The sequence below is a fragment of the Arvicanthis niloticus genome, chromosome 19 (genome assembly GCF_011762505.2).
Source record: "Arvicanthis niloticus isolate mArvNil1 chromosome 19, mArvNil1.pat.X, whole genome shotgun sequence".
NCBI lineage: Eukaryota > Metazoa > Chordata > Mammalia > Rodentia > Muridae > Arvicanthis > Arvicanthis niloticus.
The window spans coordinates 27,128,964-27,148,793 of NC_047676.1; the positions used below are offsets into that span (position 1 = coordinate 27,128,964).

Consider the following 19,830-nt stretch of genomic DNA (forward strand, 5'->3'; position numbering starts at 1 on the left):
AGTAGGTAGCTGATGATGGAGGGAGAATCGAGTTTTCCTCAGGCATGAACCCCCTAATATGTTGTCAAGGGTGGCTCTAAACCTGTATACGTATGGAAAATGTCATGAACTTTGGGGGGGGGCTATGTGGAGGGAGAGCTACATGGAAGACGTTGGAGAGAATGAAGGGTAAAAATAAAGTAAATGCAGCAGACTCCTGTATGAAATCCTCAAAACTATTGAAATATCTAAGCTATGTTTTGAAGTGGAAACTTAAGGGTTCTTTGGAAAGTCGGTTGGATGGTGTTTTACTGAGGTAAACACATGAAGGAACATTTCGTTAAAGTGGACAACAGGTGTGAAAGGCTAAAGCAGACTTGTAAAGGAATGTTTCACTGAAGCAGGCACAGGAGAGGGGATGTTCTGCTAAAGCAAGCACAAGGAAGGACACGTGGTGAAGGATTCTTTGCTAACAACACACATGTATTGGTCAGCTTTACATTGCATAACTGAGCTGCATTTGTCGGGACTCCATAGAGAAAACCCGAACCAAAAATCTCCAGGTGGTGCCCTGCAGTTTCTTGCCGGTTCCAAGGACTCTGACTAAATGCACATGTTGAGGCAAGACCCATGCTGAGGCAAGACACGTGCTAAGGCAAGGCACATGGAGGACACTGGTGTTCGGAGGGTATAAATAGAACTCCACGAGTGACAGAGCTTGGCTTGCTGGAATAGCTAGCTATGGTTTATGAATCTCTCATCTTCGCTAATCTACAATTCCCTGAGAGAGCCACAGCTGAGAACTTCTCCTGGTGTTCCTATTGGTCCCTTCTGCTGATTCTTGCCAAGGCTGAAACCTGGCTGTCACTGCTAGGTTGTATCACCACTGTTGCTGACCCAATTCTATCGAACTGGACTTCTGGTGTATCCGTGAAGTGTCTGCAAGTGAATCCAGCTTTTGCTACTAACCTATGAACTGAACTGCTCATTTCCAGACAACACAGATGGAAGTTGCTCCAAAGAACCTTTCTAAACAGGTCTACTTCACACACATACTCCTTATCCATTCTTTTCTACTACCTCTGGTGGGTGGTGGGCTACAGTGAGGTTAAAGCATTTAAGAAAGATCATTAAGAATAAGGGCTTAAAAATTAAAGTTACAATGTTTTGTTCAGTTAGGCACATAAAAGATGATGATTGCATGCTCCATTTAGTTCTAGGGAAATGGTCTGTTTATACATTCAAAATGGGTGATTAAGCGATGCCATGATGCCATACACAATTCATGACAAGTACAGCAATAACTGAAGCTCTTCACTCTCTCTGAATAAAGTACATTGGCATATGGGAACACCAAAGGCTGTGGATAGCTAAAGCCATTCAAAGCAGAAAGAACACATCTGGAACCCTCATGTTGCATGACTTCAGACTGTACTACAGAGTCATGGTGATGAGTACCATGATATTAGTACAAAAGCAGACACATAGATCAATGGAACATGACAGAAGACCCAGAGACAAGCCCACAACAACTTATCTTGACAAAGGTGCCAAAAACATGCTCTAGAAAAATGATGGCCTCATCATTAAGTAGTGATGGCAAAACTGGACATTCTCTGCAGGAAAACACCGTAGTTCCATATGTCTCACCTTGAACAAAAACCTTCATGAATTGTGTATGGCACAAACTCAATCAAAGGCCATAATTTAAAACCAGAAACGCAGAGATTGCTAATAAAAAAAAAAAAACAGAAAACAAACAAACAAACAAAAAACTTGAGGACATAGGCACAGCATCTCTCTAGGACAGGAAAGTGCCCCCAAGGATCCACAGACTGAATTCTATGAGATTTAAAAGCTTCCTCATAGAGAGAGAAACTAGTAGCACAGTAGCCACACAGCAAAGCTTAACAGATACTTGAGGCAAGGAGTTGATGTTTAGAATATACAAAGAAATGCAAACATTAGACACCAAAGGGGAGGGGGAAAGAAAACCACACAATGACCTGAACAGACAGTTCTCAAACGAAAGAATACAGATGCCTAATAAATGTTTTTTTTTTTAAGTGTCTACTATTTGTAGGCACTGGAGAAATACAAATTAAAGCTATCTCATGAGGGATGGGACAGAATATAGGACCACAGAAATGGAAAACTGGGTGTTAGTTAAATCTTCAACATTTTAAAGACACACAACATATTGGGAAATAGTATACCATGGTGTTTATTTTCTGTCTTTCAGGGTCTCTATCACCATCTCTGCCTCTTGTCCAGAGGTTTTTGGCTATAACAAACAGTTACAGAGCTGTGGTCTGGGAAGGCTATGGCTCAGGCACACTCTCATAGCTTGCACCAGCCCCTGTGCTCAGTCTCCAGTACTAAACCCAAACCCAAATAATAATAATAATAATAATAATAATAATAATAATAATAATAATGAGAAGGAGAAGGAGAAGAAGAAAGAAGAAAGAAAGAAGAAAGAAGAAAAAAGAAGAAGAAGAAGAAGAAGAAGAAGAAGAAGAAGAAGAAGAAGAAGAAGAAGAAGAAGAAAAGAAGAAGAAGAAAAGAAGAAGAAAAGAAGAAGAAGAAGAAGAAGAAGAAGAAGAAGAAGAAGAAGAAGAAGAAGAAGAAGAAGAAGAAGAAGAAGAAGTAGTAGTAGTAGTAGTAGTAGTAGTAGTGCTGGTCACTGGTGACAGATGTCTTTAATCCCAGCATTTGGAAGGCAGAGGCAGGAGAATATCTTGAGTTTGAGGTCAGCCTGGTCAACAGAGTGAGTTCCAGGACAAGGAAGGCTATATAGAAAAACCCCATCTCAAAACACCAACTCACCTGAGTAAGAATGGTTGATACCAGGAAGACCAACGACGGCAAAGGCTGAAAGGCTGTGTTGAAGAGGAGCCATTGTCTACAGTTGGAAATCAGTGACGAGGCTCTCAGAAAAGTCAAACTAAGACTATTGTATAACTCAGCTATTCTACTTCTGGGCACACACCCAAAGGCTCTCTGTCCTACCACAGAGACACTCGCACACCCATGTTTATTGGTTTTGTTTGATTTTTCACAAGAGCAAGGAAGCAATCAGCCTGGATGTCCATCGAGCGAGGGATGGATAATGGGCTCGTGCGACTTAAACGCAGTGAGATGTAATTAGCCTGCAAAGAAAGATGTTTCAAGAAGAGATGGAACTGGAAAGCACTGTACTGGGACAGTGGTTTCTCAACGTGTGGGGGCGAAACTCCCTGGGGCATTGAATGGCGGTTTCACAGGGGTTGCCTAGAACCACCGGAATGCACATTACTATCCCGCCAGTAGCAAAATTCCCGTTGTGAAGTAGCAATGAGATAACTTTATGGTTGGGGGTCACCATAACATGAACTGTATTAAAGGATCGAAGCATTAGGAAGGTTGAGAACCACTATATTAGGAAGTATCCCAGGCTCAGGACAAACACCAAATGTCCCTCTGCATATGTGGATCCTATCTTCTGTGACATGTGCGTGTTCAGGCCGAGCTTGGTGGTAAAGGCTTTAATCCTAGCACTGGGAGGTAAAGGCAAGCAGAGCTCTGTGAAGTTAGCTTGGCCTACATTAGCAAGTTTCAGGCCAGTTAGAGACACAATAATGAAATACAATGAAACCCAGTTTCAAAAGGGAAAAAGAATGTGGATCTAGGTGGAGTAAATACAAATTAAGTATAGGGACTGGGAAAGGCAGACATGACTGTGGGGGCTGGGCGCATCAAAGGAAGAGGGTGGGGAAGACTTCAGAACACTGTGGATGGGAGAATCCTGTAGAATAAGGGACAGCAGGTGTGTATGCATCTAGTGTATGTGTAGAATTAATCTAAGTGAAGGAGGTATACAAATCTCATGGACACCTGCTACTTTATAAGCTAACATAAAAAGTAAATTAATATCTTTATAAAAGATGATATATTGGCAGGCAAATGAAAGTAATTGGTATGGTGAATGGTTAATGGTGATTTTCACTGAACATTTTGCCCTGGGGTAAGTTGATCAGAGTGAGCATTGTACAGAAAGAAGAGTGTCCTGGACTTTAACAATAGGCCAATGCTATCAAACAGAAAAGGGAGGGGGAAGAACTGTTATGAAGAAGAAAGAATTACAAAGCCAAAACTGCAAAATATGCTACTTGACCACGCCTTTAAAATTATAAATAGTATTGTTGAAACAACTGGAAAATGTACATGTGAGGTTAATAGTATTATATCTATGTAACACTGAGAGTGACAATGGCACCTCTATACAGAACAGCCTTGCTCTGAGAAGACATGGGCTTCCATAGTTAACATTAAATTTTCTCATGTCTATATCTTATTTTCAATAAAAATGTATGCGTATGTACTCATATTCATATATACATTTACCCAATAGAGAAATAAAATAAACGTGGAGAAGTAGTCATCTCTTGTGAATCTAGGTGAAAACTTTATGAATGTTGAGTCTACTAGTCTCAGGCTTTTCTAAAAGTTTGAAAAGCAGAAGAAAGAAAAAAATCAGGGCTACGGACTTGCGGTGTGAAATCCCAACTCTGTGGGCAATGCGATCTTGAGAAAGAGCTTAGCTTTTATTCAGGCCTCTTCCATCGTCTGTAAAGTAAGTACAGTGATGATTTCAATCCCATAGAATAGCGCGGTGATTAACTGATACTGCACGTGTGAATTAACTGGCATCCATTATCCACTCGGGACATTAATTCATAGTACGATGGAGTACTTGGGAGCCATCGTGACTGACTGCTTGTGACTGACTGTCATTGTGGGGTGAGAACACCCTGTCACAATGTCCACAACTGCCAGGTTGATTTTATTTTTAATGTTTATCCCCCAGGAGGCTTACAGACTGCTAAAGTCGACACTGAATTCCGGCACCTTTGGGGACTGTGGCAAAAAAGTAGCTGAAACCTTTTATAACATGGGCAGCATCTGCTTTGCCAAAGGAGAACTCAGAGAAGCAATTGAGTTACTGAGGAAGGTGAGGGAAGAAAGGCAAGCTCTGCTCAACTTCGTTACATTTTCTTCATGGGATTATTATAAACAGGATGTGGGGAATGGGGTGTGTGTGTGTGTGTGTGTGTGTGTGTGTGTGTGTGTGTGTTAGCCAGGGTTCTCTAGAGGAACAAAACTGATAGAATGTGTAGATTTGTTAGTGCAGATTTGATAGTTTAATATTATTTGTTATCTCTGTCATGTACATGGATCACAGAATTAACATAGATTATAATTTATCACAGCTATATTTTGTAGTTTCCAATGTATAAGTCTTTGTAATATTTTCTCATATTTATCTGGTTTTGCATCTTTTACAGTATTTAAAATACATTATTTCTGAACTTCACTTTCTGATTGTTGCTGGTCCATGGACACAAAATTGATTTGGGTTTTGTGTAATCTTGTGTTCAATGACCCCACTGTATTTACTAAACTTTATTTACAGAGATAGTCATATCATGTGCTAATAAATGCTCTGGCTTTTATTCCAAGCCAGAATGTTTCTATTTCTATTTATTGTACTGGTTATACTACAAAAGCCGTGTCAAGTAGGCATTATGGGAACAGACACCTCTGTCTAATCCCAAACCTTGTGAAAAAATTGAGGTAGACATTCATTATTTGAGGTGATGTCAACTGGAGAGCTTTTTAGATACTGTATTATGTTGAAGACATTTTCTTTTCCTTCTGAGTTGGTGAGAATTTTTAATTAGAAGTAGGTGGTGAATAGTATGAAATTATTATTCTGCCTGTACTGAGATGGCCAATGGCTAGTCTCTATATAGTTTTATTTCTGTGTCACCAAGTTCTCAAGTTCACGTATTAAAAAAAAAAAAAAAAAAAAAAAAAAAAAAAAAAAAAAAAAAAAAAACCCAATATCAAACCAGTTGTTAATCCTTTACAGCTTACTTTCACCTCAGACATTTTTTTCTCCAGAGTTTTCTTTGGGGAGAGGGAGTCTCTTTATATATTTGTTCATGTCTCTTCTCAATCTTAACACATACACACATGAAAGAGACAGAGGGAGAGGCGGAAGGAGGAGAAGAAGAAAGGAAGGAAGAAGAAAGAAAAGGAGGAGACAGACAGACAGACACAGAGGATGCAGTTCCAATGATAGTAACAACAAATTTAGTGTACTACTTCATATTTTTTTTTTTGAGACAGGGTCTGACTAAAGCTCAGATTGTTCTTAAACTTAAGGGATCATGACCCTTCTTGATTTAGCCTCCCAGGTGCTTGTATTCTATAGGTCCATGCCACCATGCCCCACTTTCTTGGTTGGCTTGTGATTGGTTGCTTTTTATCATTATGGGTCTCACTAGTTATTGTTTGTTTTTCCTGCCAACTGAGTAACTTTTGTCTGGATACCAGACACTATAGATTTCATTTTCTTTTCTTTTCTTTCTTTCTTTCTTTCTTTTTTTTTTTTTTTTTTTTTTTGAGGCCAGGTAGCCCTAAACATTTTGGAACTCACTCTGTAAACGAGGCTGTTCTTTTTTTTTTTTTTTTTTTTTTTTTATTAGATCTTTCATTTACACTTCAGATGCCATCCCGTTTTCCCATTCCCCCCCCCCCTTAGAAAACCCCTATCCCATGCCCCCTTTTCCTTTTTGCATTTATACATTTTTTTAAGAAATGTTAATCATAGGCTTTATAAGTTTGGTATTGTTCAATCAGAGGTGTAACCCACTACCCAACCTAGATATATCAACTATCTTTGACTGGTGGAGATACATAAACATCTGCTTCCCTGTTTGCCCCCTCTATCTCTCTTTCATCACCTAGCTTCTCCTCTCCTTCTTCTTCTCCTCTTCTTACTCCTTTTCTTCCTCTCAGTACTCCTCCCACCTTAGCTCCTCCTACACATCACCCTTCCTGTTAAAAGGAAACTTTTCTCTCAAAATACAATTAGAGCATAATTATGCCTATTTGTACCAGTGAGGTACAAGATAGTCCTAATACCCAGTCCATCCTTTTGTTGACTAACCAGCACCTCTGTCATCTATCCTAATTGAAACACTTAGTTCTGAACCTGGCTTTTTCCTTGGCTTTAGGATGAATGTCAGCTGATGACCATACACTCAGATCTTTTCTCTCAAAGTAAATAGCTATAAGTTTTCAACCCCATCAGAAATCCAGAATGACTGAGTTGACTATAATTGTGGGAAGCACCAAGCATAGCTTCTAAAATTTAGCCAATTTATAGAGACCTCTGAACACCTGGACACTCGCTCTACTTCGAAACGTTGGAGCATCTGTTCTTCTGCCTTCTGGCCCAGGATCATCTGACAGACCTTAGTGCTGCAGAATTATTAAGGGCTGATTACTCTGTCTAGGCAGATATAATCAGTCGACTATTCTGCAAGTGTGTCCTTTTCTGGACAGTAATTTGTCTGTAGAAGGAAAGTGGCAATTCTTGCCTAGTGGCTGTCTCACCACAACTGGAGTAACTCCAAGGATGCTCAATTTCTTCTTAGAGTTTAACATAGGAAGCTGTCCGGAGCAGACAGGTCTCTAATGAAAATGAACATTAATACTGAAATGTTTGTCATGTCAATTCTAAGGATTTCTGATGTTTTGAAAACCAGCTATCCATGTAAGGTAATCTGGAGTGTTGCCTGTTAACTCCACTCAGCTATTTCTAAATAAAACATAGAGAACACCCTTATAAAAAACTCCAAGTCATGAATTTGCTATAGTCCCTTAACTCACAGGCTGACCATCTCAAATCAGTTAAAAAAGTTAAAGAAGGACTGGGTCTAAGCTTTGTATTCCTAAGTGTGTTATACTGGTACAATGCCTATGAGAGTAACAATATTCATCTCACTCTTATATCACTAAAAAGCTCATGCCACTGAAAACCTTAAAATTTGTAAACAAAGTAAATTGGTGCCATTTAAGAATTTATATCTTCATCTTGATATTAATTATACAGATTTCTACTAATAGGTTATGGCTATGCAATAAACCCTAGCTAATCCTCTCTATTCCGACAAAACCACTACTTTTTCCTAGGGAGACAGCCCAACATTTACCACCTTAGTCCCCATGCCCAGGGAATAGGGGCGCTGACTCATCATTAGCTTCTTCAAGCTGATTATGGGCGTTGAGATATTAGAAGAGGGGTGGGGGGGAGTGCAAGTTGACAATCCTCTGATTCTGTGTCTTCGCTGCCTCCAGATAGAATTCACGGACCTCAGAGGTTTGAGCAGGTCTGCCCAGCTTGCTTGTTGAGTAGATACACCAAGGTTGATCATTCTGCAATATACAATTCTCAAAACAAATTTTAGTATCAAGATAGTTTTTTTTTTTTTTTAAAGAGGGCTGACATTTTATTAAGAATGTTGGTTCTAACCGCTTTTCTATTTTTCCCCTTTTATTGGATATAATATTTACATTTCAAATTTTATCCCCTTACCATATTTCCCCCACCACCCAGGAACCCCTTATCCCATCCTCCCTCCTCCTGCCTCTATGAAGGTGTTTACCCACCTACCCCCAGCCTCCCTCCCCACCCTCAGATTCCCCCCCCTCAGTGCTCAGCCTTCAGGGTACCAATGATCTTGTCTCCCACCTATGCCCAACAGGGCCATCCTCCCCTACATATACAGCTGGAGTCATGTGTCTCTCCCTATGTGCTCCTGGGCTGGTGGTTTAGACCCTGGGGAGCTCTGGCTGGTTGGTATTCTTGCTCTCCTCACAGGGCCACCAGCCCTTATGGTTCACGGTTCCTTCAATTTACTCTCTGACTCCTCCATTGGGAACTTTGATCATATTAATGGATAGCTGTGGGTACCTGTCTCTGGGTATGTCCGACTCTGAGAGACCTCTAAGGAGACAGCCTTATCAGGCTGCTGTCAGCTTTCCCATCCTGACATCCCTATCAGCGTCTATTTTTGATGACTGCCTATGGAATGAATACCCAGACACAATGGTCTCCCTACAACCCCCCCTTCAGATTCTGACCCACACTTTGTCTCCATATTTGCTCCCTTGGTTATTTAGTTACTCCTTCTAAGAAAGACCTAGGCATCCTCACTTGTTCTTTCTTCTTCATGAGCTTCATGTCGTCTGGTAGTTGAATCTTTGTTGTTTCAAACTTTTGGGCTAATCTCCGCTTATCAGTGAGTAAATACCATGTGTGTTCTTTTGTGATTGGGTTACCTCACTCAGGATGATATTTTCTAGATCCATCCATTTACCTAAGAATTTCTCGAATTCATTATTTTTAATAGCTGAGTAATATTCCATTGTATAAATGTACCACATTTTTTGTATCCATTCCTCTGTTGAAGGGCATCTGGGTTCTTTCCAGCTTCTGGCTATTATAAATAGGGCTGCTATGAACATAGTGGAGCATATGTCTTTGTTATTTGTTGAGGCATTTTCTGGGTATATACCCAGGAGTGGTATAGCTGGGTCCTCAGGTAGTGCTATGTCCAATTTTCTGAGGAACCGCCAGACTGACTTCCAAAGTGGTTGTACCAGCTTGCAACCCCACCAACAATGCAGGAGTGATCCTCTTTCTTCACATCCTCGCCAACATCTACTATCACCTGAGTTTTTGATCTTAGCCATTCTGACTGGTGTGAGGTGGTATCTCAGTGTTGTTTTGATTTGCATTTCCCTGATGACTAAGGATGTTGAGCATTTCTTAAGGTGCTTCTCGGCCATTCGAGTTTCCTCAGTTGAGAATTCTTTGTTTAGCTCTGTACCCCATTTTTTAATGGGGTTATTTTGTTGTTTGGCATCTAATTTCTTGAGTTCTTTGTAAATATTAGATATTAGCCCCCTATCAGATGTAGGATTGGTAATGATCTTTTCCCAATCTGTTGGTTGCCGTTTTGTCTTGTTGACAGTGTCCTTTGCCTTACAGAAGCTTTGCAATTTGATGAGGTCCCATTTGTCGATTCTTGATCTTAGAGCATAAGCCATTGGTGTTCTGTTCAGGAACTTTTCCCCTGTGCCTAGGTATTCGAGGGTCTTCCCCAACTTCTCTTCTAATATTTTCAGTGTACCTGGCTTTATGTGAAGGTCCTTTATCCACTTGGAGTTGAGCTTTGTGCAAGGGGATAAGAATGGATTAATTTGGATTCTTCTACATGTTGACCTCCAGTTGAGCCAGCACCACTTGTTGAAAATGCTGTCCTTTTTCCACTGGATGAATTTAGCTCCCTTGTCAAATATCAAGTGACCATAGGTATGCGGGTTCATTTCTGGGTCTTCAATTCTGTTCCATTGATTGTCCTTTCTGTCTCTGTACCAATACCAAGCAGTTTTTATCACTACTGCTCTGTAGTACAGTTTGAGGTCCGGAATGGTGATTCCCCCAGAGGTTCTTTTATTGTTGAGAATAGTTCTCGCTATCCTAGGTTTTTTGTTATTCCAAATGAATTTGTAAATTGCTCTTTCTATCTCTATGAAGAATTGATTTGGAATTTTGATGGGTATTGCATTGAATCTATAGATTGCTTTTGGCAGGATAGCCATTTTTACTAAGTTAATCCTGCCAATCCAGGAGCATGGGAGATCTTTCCATCTTCTGAGATGTTCTTCAATTTCTTTCTTGAGAGACTTGAAGTTCTTGTCATACAGATCTTTCACTTGCTTTGTTAGATTCACTCCAAGATAATTTATTTTATTCGTGGCTATTGTGAAGGGTGTCATTTCCCTGATTTCTTTCTCTGCCTGTTTATCCTTTGAGTAGAGGAAGGCTACTGATTTGTTTGAGTTGATTTTATATCCAGCCACATTGCTAAAGTTGTTTATCAGGTTTAGGAGTTCTCTGGTGGAAGTTTTAGGTTCACTTAAGTATACTATCATATCATCTGCAAATAGTGAAATTTTGACTTCTTCCTTTCCTATCTGTATACCTTTGACTTCCTTTTGTTGTCTAATTGCTCTAGCTAAGACTTCCAGTACTATATTGAATAGGTAAGGTGAGAGTGGGCAGCCTTGCCTAGTCCCTGATCTTAGTGGGATTGCTTCAAGTTTCTCTCCATTTAGTTTGATGTTGGCTACTGGCTTGCTGTATATTGCTTTTACTATGTTTAGATATGGGCCTTGAATTCCTGATCTTTCCAAGACTTTTAACATGAAGGGATGTTGAATTTTGTCAAATGCTTTCTCAGCATCTAGTGATATGACCATGTGGTTTTTCTCTTTGAGTTTATTTATGTAGTGGATTACATTGATGGATTTCCGAATATTGAACCATCCCTGCATTCCTGGGATAAAGCCTACTTGATCTTGATGGATAATTGTTTTGATGTGTTGTTGGATTCGGTTTGCGAGAATTTTATTGAGTATTTTTGCATCAATATTCATAAGAGAGATTGGTCTGTAGTTCTCTTTCTTTGTTGGGTCTTTCTGTGGTTTAGGTATGAGTGTAATGGTAGCTTCATAGAATGAATTGGGTAGTGTTCCTTCTGTTTCTATTCGATGGAATAACTTGAAGAGGATTGGTATTAGGTCTTCCTTGAAGGTCTGAAAGAATTCTGCACTGAAACCATCTGGCCCCGGACATTTTTTGGTGGGAAGATTTTTAATGACTGTGTCTATTTCTTTAGGCGTTATGGAACTGTTTAGGTGGTTTATCTGCTCCTCGTTTAACTTTGGTACCTGGTATCTATCTAGAAAATTGTCCATTTCCTCCAGATTTTCCAATTTTGTTGAGTATAGGCCTTTGTAGTAGGATCTGATAATTTTTTTAATTTCCTCTGTTTCTGTTGTTATGTCTCCCTTTTCAGTTCTGATTTTATTAATTTGAATGCTGTCTCTGCGCCCTTTGGTTAGTCTGGCTAAGGGTTTGTCTATCTTGTTGATTTTCTCAAAGAACCAGCTCCTGGTTTTGTTGATATTTTGTATAGTTCTTTTTGTTTCGACTTGGTTGATTTCAGCCCTGAGTTTGACTATTTCCTGCCGTCTACTCCTCTTGGGTATACTAGCTTCTTTTTGTTCTAATGCTTTCAGGTTTGCTGTCAAGTTGTTGATGTATGCTCTTTCCACTTTCTTTTTGTGAGCACTTAGAGCTATGATTTTTCCTCTTAATACTGCTTTCAATGAGTCCCACATGTTTTGATATGATGTGTCCTCATTTTCATTTAAATCTAAAAAGTCTTTAATTTCTTTCTTAATTTCTTCCTTGACCAAGTTATCATTGAGTAGAGCATTGTTCAGTTGCCAAGTGTATGTCGGTTTTCTGATGTTTTTGTCCATGTCAAAGACAAGTCTTAATCCATGGTGGTCTGATAAGGTGCTGGGGATTATTTCAATCTTTTTGTATCTGTTGAGGCCTGTTTTGTGACCAATTATATGGTCTATTTTCGAGAAGGTACCATGAGGTGCTGAGAAGAAGGTGTATTCTTTTGTTTTAGGATGAAATGTTCTATAGATGTCAGTTAAGTCCAATTGGTTCATAACTTCTGTTAGTTTCATTGTGTCTCGATTTAGTTTCTGTTTCCATGATCTGTCCATAGCTGAGAGTGGGGTGTTGAAATCTCCCACTATTATTGTGTAGGGTGCAATGTATGCTTTAAGTTTTAGTAATGTGTCTTTTATGTATGTGGGTGCCCTTACATTTGGGGCATAGATGTTGAGAATTGCAAGTTCCTCTTGGTACATTTTTCCTTTCATGAATATGAAGTGTCCTTCTTTATCTTTTTTGATTACTTCTGGTTGAAAACTGATTTTATTTGATATTAGAATCGCTACTCCAGCTTGTTTCTTGGGACCATTTGCTTGGTAGATTGTTTTCCAACCTTTTACTCTGAGGTAGTGTCTGTCCTTTCCACAGAGGTGCGTTTCCTGAATGCAGCAAAATGTTGGGTCCTGTTTACGTATCCAGTCTGATAGTCTATGTCTTTTTACTGGAGAATTGAGTCCATTGATATTAAGAGATATTAAGGAAAAATGAGTGTTGTTTCCTGTTATTTTTGTTATTGGCAATGGAGATATGTTTGTGTAGCTACCTTCTTTTACGGTTTTTGGAGGATTACTTTCCTGCTTTTTCCAGGTTGTAGTTTCCCTCCTTGTGATGGAGTTTTCCACCAATTATCCGTTGAAGTGCTGGGTTTGTGTTGAGATACTGTGTAAATTTGGATTTGTCATGGAATATTTTGGTTTCTCCATCAATAATGATTGAGAGTTTTGCTGGGTATAGTAGTCTGGGCTGACATTTATGTTCTTTTAGGGTCTGTATGATATCAGTCCAGGATCTTCTGGCTTTTATGGTCTCTGGTGAAAAGTCTGGTGTAATTCTTATAGGTCTGCCTTTATATGTTACTTTGCCTTTTTCCCTTACTGCTTTTAGTATTTTTTCTTTGTTTTGTACATTTGATGTTTTGACTATTATGTGGCGGGAAGTATTTCTTTTCTGGTCTAAACTATTTGGAGTTCTGTAGGCTTCTTGTATATTTATGGACATCTCTTTCTTTAGGTGAGGGAAGTTTTCCTCTATAATTTTGTTGAGAATATTTACTGGTCCTTTAAGTTGGGAGTCTTCCCCCTCATCTATTCCTATTATCCTTAGGTTTGGCCTTCTCATTGTGTCTTGGATTTCTTGTATATTTTGGGTTAGTAGCTTTTTGTATTTTGCATTTTCTTTGACAGTTGTGTCAATGTTTTCCATGGTATCTTCTGCACATGAGATTCTCTCTTCCATCTCTTGTATTCTGTTGGTAATACTTGTATCTATGACTCCTGATCGTTTTTTTAAGTTTTCTATCTCCAGGGTGTTCTCCCTTTGTGATTTCTTTATTGTTTCTACTTCCGTTTTTAGATCCTGCATGGTTTTGTTTAATTCCTTCTCCCGTTTGGTTGCATTTTCTTGTAATTCCTTAAGGGATTTTTGTGTTTCCTCTCTAAGGGTTTCTATCTGTTCTTTGAGAGTGTTATTTATGTCTTTCTTAAAGTCCTCTATCATCATCATGAGAAGTGATTTTAATTCTGAATCCTGCCTTTCTGGTGTGATGGGGTGTTCAGGGCTTGCTATGATGGGGGAACTGGGTTCTGATGATGCCATGTAACTTTGGTTTCTGTTGCTTACGTTCTTGCGCCTGCCTTTTGCCATCTGGTTAATTCTAGTGTTACCTGTACTTCTGTCTCTGATTGAAGCCTGTCTTTCCAGTTGTCTCGCTTTTGTTTGGTCTTCTAGGAGTCCAGATGTCTTTGTGATTTTTTTCCAGCTGCCCTGATTACAGTGGTATCTCTAGGATGCCTCAGGATATGGTGCCTCCAAGGTAGCAGTCCAGCTAGATGTCTGCTGTTCTGGGTGCAGTGTCTCCTCTTGGATATCTCAGGGTATGTTGTCTGACACTCTGAGTTCAGTTGTTCCTCTGTGGCTCTGGGTTGAGCGGACCTTCCAGTATGTTTCAGGTGGAATCCGGGGTCCACACAACTGCAGACCTGGTAGAGGTCTGGTCTGGGGCTCAGACCCTGCAGGCCTCAGGCCGGAGGGGGGGCGAGCAGCAGAAGGAGCGTGCTAGCACCGGCTATGGGTTCTATGGATCCCCCAGAATGTGTCTGGGGGACTCCTGGGTGCACTCACCCACAGGCCTCAGACTGCAGGAGGGGCGAGCGGCGGAAGGGGCGTGCTAGCGCTGGCTATGGGTTCTATGGATCCCCCAGAATGTGTCTGGGGGGCTCCTAGGTGCACTCACTCTCAGGCCTCAGACTGCAGGAGGGGCGAGCGGCGGAAGGGGCGTGCTAGCGCTGGCTATGGGTTCTATGGATCCCCCAGAATGTGTCTGGGGGGCTCCTGGGTGCACTTACCCGCAGGCCTCAGACTGCAGGAGGGGCGAGCGGCGGAAGGGGCGTGCTAGCGCTGGCTATGGGTCTATGGATCCCCCAGAATGTGTCTGGGGGGCTCCTGGGTGCACTTACCCGCAGGCCTCAGACTGCAGGAGGGCGAGGCTGTTCTTAAAATCAAAAATCTGCTTGCCTCTGCCTCCTGAGCGCTGGGATTAAAGGTGTGAACTACCACTGCTCAGCTGACAGGATCGTTCACACCTATAAATATTTTTGAAATTCATTCCAGTTAAACTAGTTATAAACAACTTGGTCCGTGTCTTGCTTGGTCCTACATGAGACTAGACACCATTTAGTCAGAGGTGAAAATAGGTACTAGCTTGACCTTGCATAAATTCCATGTACTCTGCCCAGCATTCCTTCCTCCAGATGATTCCTTTCTGTGTTTTCTGCACTTGCTTCTCATGCATGGGCTAGCCTTTGCTACTTGAGGGAGACCCACTGCAGATATCCATGGTTTGTCTGTGAAGGTGTTACCATTCTCTAAGAGTTGTCTTGGATTTTCAGCACTGTTGAGAGATTCTAGTGATCATAATTTGTATCTTCTGTTTGGTAGCCCAGAAACTCAGAGTGGAAGCCTGGGGGAATCCATGTTGTTTACTACACTTACTTTCTCTTTGGGACAATCACAATTCTTTATTGCCAGATGTCCAGTGTCTTGAAAATCAATTCATTCATTTTGTATACTTTCTCTAGGCTATTTGAAATAAAGATTAAATCTGGTTTTACTATTCTATTTTATACGGAACCACTTGTCAGTAATAAAATTTCAAGAAGCCTGCCGAAGAATAAAGTGGTCAGCATCAGAATAGAAGGCAGCTTTGAGAGACATGTGTGGACTTTGATTGTGTCTACTTACTTTGACTTATTTCAAAAATCCTGACAGAAACTACTATTGTAGTCATGTCTTAAGGAGGGAATTCCATCAATTTTGGGTGTTACTTTGGTTGTCTGTAAAAATAAGTGCGGATTTTCCATCTATTACATAGAGCGTACAGAACATAACTAGAGCCTTCAGTGCACACTGGTTTTTCTCTTTGAGCAGGAACCAACAGACTTAGGGCACTCCTGGTCCCCTGGTCTGCTTTGAGTTAGGTTTGCAACTGATGTGTTTGCTCTGAGTCTGTTTAACCTGTTATATTTCTCACTTCACTGGCAGTGTCTGATGATTCAGAGTCTCATCTATGGAAGTGAGCACACTAAGAGCATAGAGACTAAAAGCCTCCTTTCCCTATTGCAGAGGTAAGTTCTGTATCTGGACATGATCCATGTAATCACTGTAGATATATGAATATGCCCGTGTCTGATTCAGCCAGGTATTTGTGACTTACCTAGTAAGGCAAAAACTCTTCCCTCAGTTGTGGATTTTTGTCAGATTCTATACTGAGAAAAACCGACTGATCTCTTAATAGCTTAGGACCCAGAATTATAAGAGTTAGCTCTAATAATACACAGTATATTATTTCATCCACAATAACATTAAGCATATCGCTCTCAGTGCTGAACATTTTATCCAAATCCTGCAAGACAAGGTCTTTGCTGGCAGTGTGATGGCCACAATATTACATAAATATGAATTTTTACAGAGTCAAATAAGTGGATACTTTAAAATTATTTTTCTCATTGACTATAGTTCTCTAAATACAGAGCAAGTTTTGGGGGCAGTTTAGCATGTTCAGACTCCCTTTTGATACTTAGATTTAAGGCAAAGAAAGTGGGTTGGCTGCTGCGTTCTCCTTTCTCGTGTCATTGACATTTGTACATCTCAATGTGATATTGATCTTGAATTGATCCCTAAAAAGTGTTGGGTGTTTACTAAAAACTGAGCTAGGTCCTGCTTAGGAATGGTTTCATTTAAACTTCCACAACTACCCAATATGAAGCTCTCGTGTGACAGAACAAAGACCAAGTTTCTGAAGATTCTCTCTAATCTGTAGCCTTAGAGATTTGGATTCCAGTAAATATGACCCTAAAGGCTGTATGATTTTTCAAAGAGAGTTCTCTCTAACGAAGAGGGTATCATCACTGGGTGAGGTTAGGATTCTGATTTCATTCACCAGAAGTGTTCCTAATCAGTCCATTCTCGGCAGACTCATCAGGATAGGCAGGTAGGGGAGATGAGCTTCAAGAACAGTTGCAGTCTGTTCTATCCACACCAGTCTTAGTAAGTCACATCTGAGGTGGGTGCTGAAGAAGACTACTGCCTACTTACCACCATTCAGAGAATTGGGTTTCCAGCCCCTTTCATGACATTCAGGTTAGGGGTACATAAGACCAGCCTCACAGAGGCTCCCCACTTGCAAGTGTGTGTGAATAAAAGTATGATCAAAACAGAAAGAATATTTACAAACTAGAATATTGACCTTTCATTTCTCTAACATGCTATTTCTGACTCAGAAACCACAGTTGGTAGGTATATTTTTCTCTCAGGATAAAATTGAAGCTTAGAATGTTTGGGCATTTTGTTTAAAAATCATTCATAAAGTTTGCCCAGGAAGAGGCAGATCTGGAATCTACCACAGATCTGTCTAACGTCAGAGTGTGGCCTCTGAAGGCACAAGTCTAGCTTCTACTCTAAAAACAGATTCAAACTTCAAGACTCCAACTCTCAGATCTCTCGTCTTAGAGAACATGCTTAATCACCTTTAGTTATGCAACACTATAATAATCACACTTCCCTCAACAAGTGGGCACTTCCCTCTCATTTCTGCATTAATGAGAACATACAGAATTGTCAGGCTCAGGAAAGCCTTTAATCTTCAATGTTCACTTATTATCAACACCATAATAAAATGCCAATAATGATAGTAATTCTTTTTCTGAAGAGTAGACATAATGAACTGTAATGTTTAAAGGAGTCATGTATATGGCCATATTAGTGTTTTCTATTAAGAGCAGAGTAAGGAGTACTCGTGCCTGGAGGAAGATTTACAATTTTAACCCATGTTACCACTGGGAAAGTACATGAACCTGAGTAAATCATTTGCCCTTTTTGAGCTTTGGATTCTTCATCACTAATGTGCAAGCATCAGTATATCATGAGTTGTCATGACTTTTAAGCAAGTTCTTGTCTATACATGCATATCCCAGTGCCCAGCAGAGTATGTACTAAATCAATGTCAGCAAAACACTCATCCCTCCCCTTCCTTATAGAACAGTCACTGCCTCTTACTTTTAAGTAGCATCGGGATAATTGAAAGTAGTGGTAATTGTTAATTAGAATTACCATATTTTTATGTTTGAGATTTTGACATTCTGTTCTATTTAAAGCACCTTTTATGTTTTTGAAATTAATGATGAAACAAAACAAAAACAACGTGCAACTTCAGAGAAACACAGGCTCTTTCTTCAAAATTGGGGCAAAAAAAAATCTATCCAGCTTGTATCCAAACAAGAGAAACCTGAGAACTAGTGAGATAGCTCTGTAGGTTAAGGGAACCTGCCACCATGTCTGAAGACCTAAATATGATCCCTGGGACCCACATGGTGGGAGAAAAGAATAGATTCATACAACTTGTCCTCTGAACTTCAAATGCATGGCAGAGCATACCATGGCATGCACACACACACACACACACACACACACACACACACTTATGAAGACAGATATAAAGATAAGACACACACACAGAGATAGATATAAAGATAGGCGACCCACAACTTGTCAAGGTTCAAAGAATAAGTGATTGCCGAGAGAGCAACCCTGAAGGAGACATCCATGCACACTCCCTCTTCTCTCGGCTCAGGAACCATTGTGGAAGAGAGAGTAGCATTGTGGAAGAGAGAGCACTCCTGCCCTAAGGGGCAGGGGTGGTTAGGTGACTACAGGACAACCGCGTCCTCTGTCTACAGCAGTTGTACATACAAACTCATAGTGGCTAGGACAACGTGCTTAAGATCTGTAAAGATTTAAAGCATACGTGTAAAATTATGTAGCCATTAGCAGGACTCTAAGGCTTTTTTTTTTTTTTTAAAAAAAAGAGGAAACAAAGCTAGCCGGGTGGGTGAGACCAGAGCTGGATTAGGAGGAGAAGTGGTAGGAGATAAAATGGACAAAATACAGTGTATTCTCAAAGAGTTAATAAAATGTATCTCTAACTTTTCAAAAGAGATAATCAAGATAAATGAAGTGAATATGTTTTCTCAGTAGCCTAAAGGTGACAAGTTCCATAAAACGAGGAGAAACTAGGGGACATTTGTAGAAGCCAATGCAGACTCCAGGCAGTCTAAGTTTCTTAACGTACTTGAACTTGAATTGATCAGATTTCACATTCAAGCTTTCACTATGTAAAGAATCTGGCTTTGAAGGGTTTCCATCTGCCTATGGAGAGACCTTTTCATCAGGTTACGCTCCAGAACCCATTTTACAGGTAGAGACACTGAAAACTGAGTTTCTAGAGTTAATTTGCCCAGGAAGAGGAAAGGATGCTGGGATTTTAATGTAAATCTCTAATTGTTCTTTTTCTGCTAAGACAATTAGATCTAGACCCAGCTAGAGTCCATATAAGGAGAAAAGAAGAGTCTTTTGAAGTCCTCTGCTGTAGTAGATGTTGCGTCATTAAAGGTTTTTCTTTCTCTGAAACAAGCCCGTATCTCATTTCCCAAGAACTGCTGAGCAAAGCCATGGGGTAGTTGCCAAAGCCCAGATGTCCAAGAGCAGGGCAGGAATTGCTCTCTCTCCTTCAGCATCTCACTGGAACAATCAGTCCCAGATGTCCCGGGACTCTGCTGTGTTCTGATGTGCTCTCGTGTGCTTTATGACACCTCCTTCAGGAACTCAGTGAAATCCTCACTGGACTGCCACTACCAGCAGCCTGAATTCTTGTCCCGTAGAGGCTCTTCAAAGAAGTCAGAGCAGAATGGGCTGCTTGAGGCAGGAGGTAATTCCAGAGCAAAACAACAGTTGCAAAGGCATTGCATAAGATTTCAGTGCTTAGAAAAGGCAGAGAAAACTCCAGATTTGTAAATAAACTTGGAAACCGTTAAGTGTCTACCTGAGTCACGGATGCACTTCAGTTTAATCATTCATAAATC

General features: G+C 40.3%; 1 protein-coding gene across 2 annotated transcripts in view; it reads left to right on the forward strand.

Annotated features, from left to right (window-relative positions):
* Ttc23l (tetratricopeptide repeat domain 23 like) overlaps nt 1–19,830 on the forward strand; it is a 65,765-nt gene that overhangs the window by 35,511 nt on the left and 10,424 nt on the right. For both annotated transcript variants that reach the window (XM_034523578.2, XM_034523577.2), the window contains 2 exons: nt 4,829–4,972; nt 15,956–16,038. In XM_034523578.2, coding sequence (XP_034379469.2) covers nt 4,829–4,972; nt 15,956–16,038 — 227 coding nt within the window. The remainder of the gene's footprint in view (nt 1–4,828; nt 4,973–15,955; nt 16,039–19,830) is intronic.